Source organism: Staurois parvus, unplaced genomic scaffold (assembly GCF_062004578.1).
Source record: "Staurois parvus isolate SC_StPar_1 unplaced genomic scaffold, SC_StPar_1.0 ptg001703l, whole genome shotgun sequence".
Classification (NCBI taxonomy): domain Eukaryota; kingdom Metazoa; phylum Chordata; class Amphibia; order Anura; family Ranidae; genus Staurois; species Staurois parvus.
In genome coordinates this window covers 1-9,313 of record NW_028319499.1, presented here as the reverse complement: position 1 = coordinate 9,313, position 9,313 = coordinate 1, and the positions used below count along the sequence as shown (strand labels likewise).

General features: G+C 39.1%; 1 protein-coding gene across 2 annotated transcripts; it reads right to left on the bottom strand.

The window, feature by feature from the left end:
* Window positions 1–2,397: 2,397 nt before the first annotated feature.
* Window positions 2,398–7,719, bottom strand: LOC149434694 (up-regulator of cell proliferation-like). Of its 2 annotated transcripts, XM_089663506.1 has the most exons (2): window positions 5,006–7,686; window positions 2,398–4,960 (listed from the first exon to the last, which is right to left on the bottom strand). In XM_089663506.1, the coding sequence occupies exons 1-2, from the start codon at window positions 7,684–7,686 to the stop codon at window positions 3,022–3,024; spliced, it is 4,620 nt and encodes a 1,539-aa protein (XP_089519632.1). In that variant the 3' UTR covers window positions 2,398–3,021. The 2 variants fall into 2 exon arrangements, with proteins under 2 accessions (XP_089519632.1, XP_089519633.1); XM_089663507.1 differs by having other exon boundaries at window positions 2,398–7,719.
* Window positions 7,720–9,313: the final 1,594 nt, after the last annotated feature.

Below are 9,313 nucleotides of genomic sequence, written 5' to 3'. Positions count from 1 at the left end.
ATTTTTAAAAATGTTTTTACTGGATATGTTTTATAGCAAAAAGTAAAAAATATTGGGTTTTTTTTTCAAAATTGTCGGCTTTTTTATGTTTATAGCGCAAAAAATTCAAAACCCCAGAGGTGATCAAATACCACCGAAAGAAAGCTCTATGTGTGGGAAAAAAGGACGTAAATTTCATTTGGGTGCAGCGTTGCATGACCACACAATTGTCAGTTAAAGTAATGCAGCGCCGTATCACAAAAAAAGGCCTGGTCAGGAAGGGGGGGAGGGGGAATCCTCAGGAGGACAAGTTGGTAAAATGTGTTATTAATACGTGAGCAGGGGCGGACTGACAACTCATGGGGCCCCCCGGGCAATAGGGATCATGGGGCCCCTGTGTCCTTTCCCAAACTCAAAAAAGCCTATGAAAAGGTACGAGGGGCATCTCATGGGGCCCCCTACGACCCCAGGCCCTCGGGCAGTGCCCGAGTTTCCAAATGGTCGGTCCGCCAATTTACGCGAGTATATTTTTGTCATGGATATGCACTTAGTACTGATGATTTAAGCCGAACTTCACGATCTTGGGACCGGTCTGCAGCTCAGGAGGTAAAGAATCTAAAAACAGAATATTCTGACACTTGTCTTTGTATTCAGAACACATTTCCCTTTATTAATTTCCACCACCACCAATGGTTCAGAATGCGCATATGAAACCTTAAGTTAATTAAGAACCAACAGCGTATCCAAACTTTTATTTTTTACAAGTATTATGCGGACAGAAATTCCCTTATGAGTGAAAAAAATGTCAGTTCAAACTGAACACTTAGGGGTCTATTTGAAAAAAAATAAAATTTCTAGACAAATGTCACAAACATCCACCCAGCCATCATGAATTCTGAATGTATTTTGCTTAAGACCCTGGTCATACCGGTGTGACTTGTCAATTTCGCAACTGAAGAGGTCATATCAGTGCCTCTCCGACTTCATTGGAGTCGCACCGATTTCGAAAGTAATGTATGCTCTACTTTTTTGCAAGTTCATGTGCGACTTGCATAGACATCTGTGCATGAAATCACACAGATGTCTTGTAAGTTGTACCTGAAGTCAGACTGACATCCGACTTTGAAATGAAGTTGGACTTTTCAAGTGAAGTCACACGATTTAAGTCGCACGATTTCAAAGTCGGATTGGTGTGACCAAGGGTAACCCCACTTTCGTGGGAAAAAGTATATAAAAAAATAATAATAATATAGCAACTGCAACAAAAGTCATATTGTAATTGAATGATATTAAACATGACTTTTCCTTTTCAATCAGCAGGTCTGTAATTTTCTGTAAAATGCAATATGGCGACCTGGAATACAAAACGATCTGCAGCAACATCATTGCCTGCTTGTGTGATTGGCTCGCTGATTTTCCCAGAAGTCTGCACTAAGATACAAGTCAGATTTTAGGCATCCCCTACAACAAAAATGTCATTTTTGGTGAGATACTCCCAATAGGAAATCACGTCTAAAGGGATGCAGACCCTGCCATCTTTCTCACTGGAGCCCTGCAGGTGCAGCAGCTAATTGACAATTATGTAACCACTTCTATTAGCCCTCATGCAAACTTGATGTTTTTACAGCGGCTGTTTTTGTCTTTTGACGTTTTTTTCTACAGTCAGTAAACCCCCCAGCATGTTATCTTATGTGTCCATGCCAGGGCACTGCCTGGGGGCCCAGGGTCAGTAGGGGGCCCCATGAGATACCCCAGGTACCTTTTTATTGGCTTTTTCATAGGTTTTTTTGGGTGTGGGTGAGGACACAGGGGCCCCGTGATCCCCTATTGCCCGTGGGCCCCATGAGATGTCAGTCAGCCCCTGGTCCTTGCACACAGAGTGTAATCAATGTTTTTTGGCTGGAAAAAAAACCCCAAACTAGTGGGTTTCTAGAGTTTTTCAGCTGTAAAAATGCTCTAACACTGAAAAACATAGCAAAATGTGGTAAAACGCTGCAAACCGGCATTTTTGGATGTTTTTTTATCTTATGTGTCCATGCCAGGGCACTGCCTGGTCAGTAGGGGGCCCCATGAGATACCCCAGGTACCGTTTTATTGGCTTTTTCATAGGTTTTTTTGGGTGTGGGCGAGGACACAGGGGCTCCGTGATCCCTTATTGCCCGTGGGCCCCATGAGATGTCAGTCAGCCCCTGGTCCATGCACACAGAGTGTAATCAATGTTTTTTGGCTGGAAAAAAAACCCCAAACTAGTGGGTTTCTAGAGGAGTTTTTCAGCTGTAAAAATGCTCTAACACTGAAAAACATAGCAAAATGTGGTAAAACGCTGCAAACCGGCATTTTTGGATGTTTTTTTGACCCAAAAAAAATTTTTTTGGTAAAAAAAAAGCTAAAAACCGCAAATGCGGTAAAATGCTGCTAAAGGCGGCAAAACGCTGCTAAACACTAATGCCAAAACACTAAAAAAAGCTGAAAAACTCAGGTTTTTAACTTGACTTTACACAGCTAATGTTACCAGTGTTAGCAAAACATCAAGTGTGCATGAGGGCTTAGATTCACTTAGATTCACTTAGATTCACTTGCCACAGACAAACAAGCACCTCTTCCTTCAGAATACCAAAAGGTAGGAATCTGCAAAAAAGTTTGTTAAAATCCTTGAAATGTACATCGATCACCCAGAGGGGAAGGTTTGTTCCTCAACAAAAGTGCAATTACTCTTTAACTCATTGATTTCTTATGATTGTCAGTTCCATCTAGTGACCAAATTGCTGTTTTCCTAAAATACTTCAGGAAAAAAAACACTGCATTATGGCTACTAAATGGAGGTAATCTTCATAGGAAATCACTATATTAATCAAAGTAGGGTCAGGGTCAGTGACGACTTGCTAAATGTCTGAGACATTCATCTAGCGATTTGTTTTTTTGTTTTTTTTTTGTTTTTTTATAACTAGACCTGAACAAGCAGCTAGGAACTGAGGAACATTCTTGCCTGAAATATGTGTACAGGGTTTCACTACTTTAGAGGTGTATGTTAGTAAAAGTATGTTAGTTCACATTATACACTTTTTTTATGCTGTCAAGAGCTTGAGCTTTGGTGATTTTCATCCAGTCTTTTGGAAGTGCTGCTGGTCTTGCACTGTATTCTTCTGCAAATGTTTTATTAAACTGTGCGAATATGTATTTCCAGTAGTCTGAGGATTCAATGCTGGGGTCAGGCTGGATGGCCCAATCTGGATAATACGTACGATACTCTTTGTAGGGATGAAATTGAAATCCTGTGTAAACATTTTGGAAAGCGGCAGTGGATACAACCAGAGTAGAACATATATCAATTACCAAAGTATTATCATGTAACCATGTCCATGTTCCCAGTCCTATGGATTTATGGATAGATGAAAAGTGCTCCTTGTGGTCCCCACCTCCGGCCTCGCAAGGGACACCACAGAATGGACATTGCTTTCCACATCCAACCACCTTCCTGAACAATTCACACTGAGGCTTCTGAGTCACTTTGGAAAGTACAGACTCGATATCCAAAGATCCCAGTTCTGTTAGGATTTGTTGTTCCGTCTCCACAAGGAAGTGTTGAATGGCAGATGAAAGCTGCTCTACCGCAGCCCTGTTATGGAAGGTGATGACTTTCATCTCATTCTGTGGTATTACCAATTCCCTTTGTAACAATTCACAAACCTTCTCTAAAAATGATGAAACATCAGGACATCGCAAACAAGTTTTATCTTCAAGTACAGTTTGAATTTCTCTCTTTATAGAGGACACAATCTTTCTGTATAGATTTTCCAAAATGACAGAATCATCATAGTTTTCATAAATGTAATCCAATATCCATGATTCTGAAAATGTCTTATATGACTTAATATATTCTACATACCTCTGAAAGGACATTTCTTCCAATAATTTTTCCAGCATGTTATACTGAAAAAAGCTCCTGCTACTGAAAATTATACTTTCAGAGCTGTTTAGGATGTCATCCACTATCTTTTCTCCAAGATGTTTGAAGACATAATCCATCATTGCTGGTTTGAGACATCGTTCACAGAATTGTCTGGCTCTGCTGTGGCTTTCATCTTTCTCCTGAAATATGCTGAGGAATATTGATAAATACAGAGGTTTTAGGCTCTCCAGACAAGTCATCGGGTCGTTATTTTGTGTAAACTTGTCATGCATCTTTTGAAACATCTGAGCTGCTTTTCCAAAAATGATAAACTTGACCTCTAGCTTAAAATGTACTGAGAATGGAAGTCCAGTGGCATTTCCAAGTTGTGTATTGATCATGTGCAGTAATTCCTGACAATAGGTGTCATCATAATCCTCCGCAGTATCAGCTTTTTCCTTAATGTACTTATCACACATATCGATCAGTGAGACAGCTAACTTCTCTATCATTTCAGATGTTTGTTTATCAAAGCCTATTGATTGCTTGACATAATTCCAAAAAGAGCAATCGATGTACTTTTTTGTCATTTTAAATGTACGCTGTCCATAGTTTGCTAGATTGTTTACACGCTTTAATTCTTCCTGTACAGCAGATCCTTCACTGCTCAGGTCATTCCTCAAATGTTGTAAAATTGCTTGGCCAACATTAAGTCTATCCAATTTCTTTATCTGTAAATCTGTCAGTGTTTTCTCCCACATTAATTCAAATTCTTGTTGTATTTCTTTATTATTTAGTTTAAAGTTCAGCTCCCTACAATTTTTCAGGAGATCACTAATTTTTTCTTCTATCTGCTGTTGATATTGATTCTGGATATTCTGAATCTTATACTTCCCTTTCTGAATAGAAATTGCTTTGGCACATTTGTTCAGAGCGTTTCTTTCAAGCTCTTTTCTTAAGAAATGTACACTCAGTCTGAAATCCTCCCGGTAACGTTCTATAAGATGAACATTTTCATCGTTATTGTCATAGTATTTTTCTACCAAGGCCAACATTTTGTTTTCTTCCACAAATGTCAACTGTTGAAGTTCTCTCCTGTACTCTTCACAGGTTTCTGTATCCAGACTCTCAGCTGACTGGTTTTTTATGTTATTTTCTGTGCTAATGACAAAGTTGTAGACTTTTTTGGAGAATTCCCATTCCCATAATGAAAATTGTATCGACAGTTTATTATAAGCATCAGCTACCAAACTGTTCCGGAAGCTGAAGATGAATTTTTCATGTTTCACCGCTCTCCACAAACTTTCTATCCATGTAATAAATTCTCCAATGTTGCAAGATGTAGTTTGGGATTTCATTAATTCGAACAGATGCTGCTTCAGATTTTGAACATTTTCACTGTAACCAGAGTTCACTGGAGCCATTGGAGGGACCCCACGCCAAAGACCAGGAATGTACCAGCTGTGTTTGTCCAGATCGTAGTCCAACACATCATTGAAAGATGTGATTCCACTTTTCTTTTCCATTTTTGCAGCCACTTTGGTCATTTCATCCAGCTGTTCCAAAAGTTTCTTCCTGTCTCTCATATTCTTTTCATAAGCTGACACATCACTCACATTTTGGTGTACAAACTGGCAGTTGGGTTTCTTTCCTAACTCTTTCATCCTAAGAAAAGCATGAACAACAATCTGTAAGATATCCTTCATTTCAGCTGTGTTCTCCATGGCCATATTAACAATGGTGATATTACTTAGCCCAACTACTAGTGTGGCCAGTTCATTGTCATGTTCATAACTGTCCTCCAACGATGCCAGTTCCGGAGCTTTCAACCCTTCAGTATCAATCACCATGATGAAGTCACAGCCCAGCTCCTCCTGGAAATTATATTTCACATTAAGAAGAGTCATGAAGGCTCCTCGTGTGCATCTTCCGCTGGCCACTGGGAACTGCAGCCCAAACATGGTGTTCAGAAGGGTGGATTTCCCAGTACTCTGCACTCCCAGCACTGTTATTACTCTTAGTCTACATTTTCCTCCTGTTTTGGTGTCCAGCTCAGTTAGAACATCAGTAATCCACTTCAGGGGGATGTTGGAGGCATCTCCATCTATAAGCTCCAACGGGAACCCATCCAAGAGAAGGTCAGCAGCAATGCTTGGAAGTCCAGTAAACTGCGCTCTCTCTACTGAAATAATTTCTTCTTTAACCATAGAACATTCAGCCTCATAAAACTGCCCTAACTCACGAAGAAAATGTTCGATTCCTAAAGAACTGTCTGAGATTTTTTGGTCTACCTGCTTGAGTTCTTCTGGATTATCTGAGTTACTTTTACATTTTTTCCTGTATTCCACTTGTAAAGCAGACAAATTCCTCCTAGCAATCAAGTCAAGTTCTAACTTCATCCACATCAGAAAATATTGTTTCTCTACCTGAGACAAATGGGTGATTGCATTAATAAACAACATCATAGCATCAGTCAAACTATGTTGGTTTTGCTGTTTGTGCAGTGAAATACGTTGCTGTTTCAGTTGAGACTGATATTCTTCGGTACCCATTTTCCCTTGTTTTGTCATTCTGCAAAGTTCTTTTTCAACTTTGGACAATTGTTTCCACAGATCCCCCTGTAGTTTCAGCATTTCTTTCTTAAACACTTCCACATCTTTGATTGCAGAGGTAATATTACAAGCACATGCTCTTGCTTTTTGACATTCTGGATTGTTCTCATCTACATCAATCTGGAGCCCATATGTTTGTTTTTTCACATCTTCCAAAGATAGTTGTTGGATGTCTGTACTTAATAGGCTTACAAGGATGTTCTGTATCTTTTTTACAAATTCAGCCTCATTTGAATCGTTCCTTTGGACTATAATTTGTTTCTTTTTTATCTTTAAGGTTTCCATTATATGCTTTAAAAAAGTTTGAGTCTCTAGGTTAATATCTCTTCCTGGACCAGAAGTAACAATAAAATAATACTGGGTGTCAGTGTTATTACATGTGGACAACAGCTTGAATTGACTCTCAGAAATATTCTCAATGAAAATAAACACAGCTGATGAAGTTCGTGTGAGAAACGTGAACTGGTCCCAGTTGGTCTCCAGGTCTCCACGTAAGTTGGTCACTGCGATGGGTTCTGGGAAAACATCTGCGCTACCACAAGGAAAATACCAGGACATTTCTACCAGTCCATCAGATATTCTCCTCTTAATGTTCCCTCCTTCCATATCATGGTAAATGAAGACGTTGTGATTTTGTTGGACAGGATTTAGAATCTGATTCAGGATTTTAGATTTGGATAATTTATCTTTTCCTAATCTGGCAAATGAGAATATTGGCATGGAAGTATTCACCACATTTTTTTCTCTAAATCCTTTACTGTCTGTTAATGACTGAGGTCTCCACTTCTTCACAATGCCCCTTATTGCCCAAAGCAAAAATGTGCATTGTGACCCGTCACCAGAGGGGGGGAGTAGCAAAGGGACAGCAAACTGGCACATGGATAATTTGGTTACAATCTCTTGTTGGAGAAAACTGTCTGAACAATGCAGGAGAAGACACAGGACATCCAGGGGGTGGATGGTATTTGATTTAACATTTTCAGCTTGAAATATATCAAACACATCATCATCATTATCATTTGATTCTAGGGTAGTTGGATCTTTCTTGAGTTGAGTATTTCTTGAGGTCCTGGTCAAGGCCATGAGGTTTCTCAAGAAGTGCCATGGAATTTCTTCAAAATTGTAAAGTTCTACTTCTTTTAGGTTTTCTGATCCAATGCTCAGAATATCACGCAAAGTGACTTTTGAAGACAGGTGCTTTTTCATATCCAACTGTTCTGCAAGCTCCTGAAAATTGTTTTTCTTCTCTGTGAATGGAAAAGAAATACTTATATTAAAAAAAGACGTTTTCATAAAATGGGGCATTAAATCATCATATATATATATATATATATATATATATCCAAACACATTTTCCAAAGCTATGGAATATTTATATTATATGCCTTTCAAGGAACATCTTTAGCTAAAGAGACAGTTGAGACAAATACAGCAAACCATTTTGTATTTTCTACTGTGTCTTATTAAGTAAAGATCATTTGGTACCAGAAACATACAGTATACAGAATATAGAAACCAATTCATCTACCAAATGTTTGTTAAGTAATACATTCCATTTAGATCTTCTCATTCTATGGTATGTTGTGTGTTCCTTAAGCTCTGTGTATTGTCATTTAAAAAAACATGTTATGGCATGTCTGCTTTAAGAGCTTTACGAGATAGTAGGGGGAGTTATGCAGGCCATAGATGGGTCAAAAATCGGCCGATTTTTCTTTAAAAAAATGAAAAATCGGTCGTTCAATCGGAATCCAGGAACGGTAAAAAAAAATCGGCCGATTTTCATCCCGTCTACAGCCGGCAAAAAGTGTCCCTGCAGAGAGCTCCGCTATTTATTTGACAGTTCCTTGACATTTATAGCGGCTGCAACAATGTATCTATTTGTATCCATTTCGGATAGAGATGTTTTTATTCAGAAACAAATAGATACATTGTTGCAGCCGCTGTAAATGTCAAGGAACTGTCAAATAAATAGCGGAGCTCTCTGCAGGGACACTTTTTGCCGGACTGGAATTCTTCTTCTTCATCTTCTTCAGAGGATGAAGAAGAAGAGGATGAAGAAGAAGAAGAGGATGAAGAAGAAGAAGAAGAGGATGAAGAAGAAGAAGAGGATGAAGAAGAAGAAGAAGAGGATGAAGAAGAAGAAGAAGAAGAGGATGAAGAAGAAGAAGAAAAAGAGGATGAAGAAGAAGAAGAGGATGAAGAAGAAGAAGAAGAGGATGAAGAAGAAGAGGAAGAGGATGAAGAAGAAGAAGAGGATGAAGAAGAAGAAGAGGATGAAGAAGAAGAAGAGGATGAAGAAGAAGAAGAGGATGAAGAAGAAGAAGAAGAGGATGAAGAAGAAGAGGATGAAGAAGAAGAAGAGGATCTTCTTCTTCCTCTTCTTCTTCTTTATCCTCTTCTTCATCCTCTTTTTCTTCTTCATCCTCTTCTTCATCCTCTTCCTCATCCTCTTCTTCATCCTCTTCTTCTTCTTTTTCTTCTTCTTGTCTTCCTCTTGCAGGTCACTGCTCATGCGCAGATTTTTTTATCGGTAAAAAGATCGGCCGATTTGCCCATCATTGCCGCGAAAATCGGCCGATCGGCAAAATCGGACGATTTTTTTCCAACTTTACCGATCAAAAAAATCTGCCAAAATACCAAAAAACGGCCGACCTATTAACCCACTAACGATCCGGAAATTGGCCGATTTTATTTTCGGCCGAAAAATCGGACGATTTTCGACCCATCTATGGCCTGCATTAGAGCAGGAAGTTTGTGATATTAACCACTTCAAGTCCTGATACTTTCACCCCCTTTCAGTCCAGGCCAAATTTCAGCTTTCAGCGCTGTCACA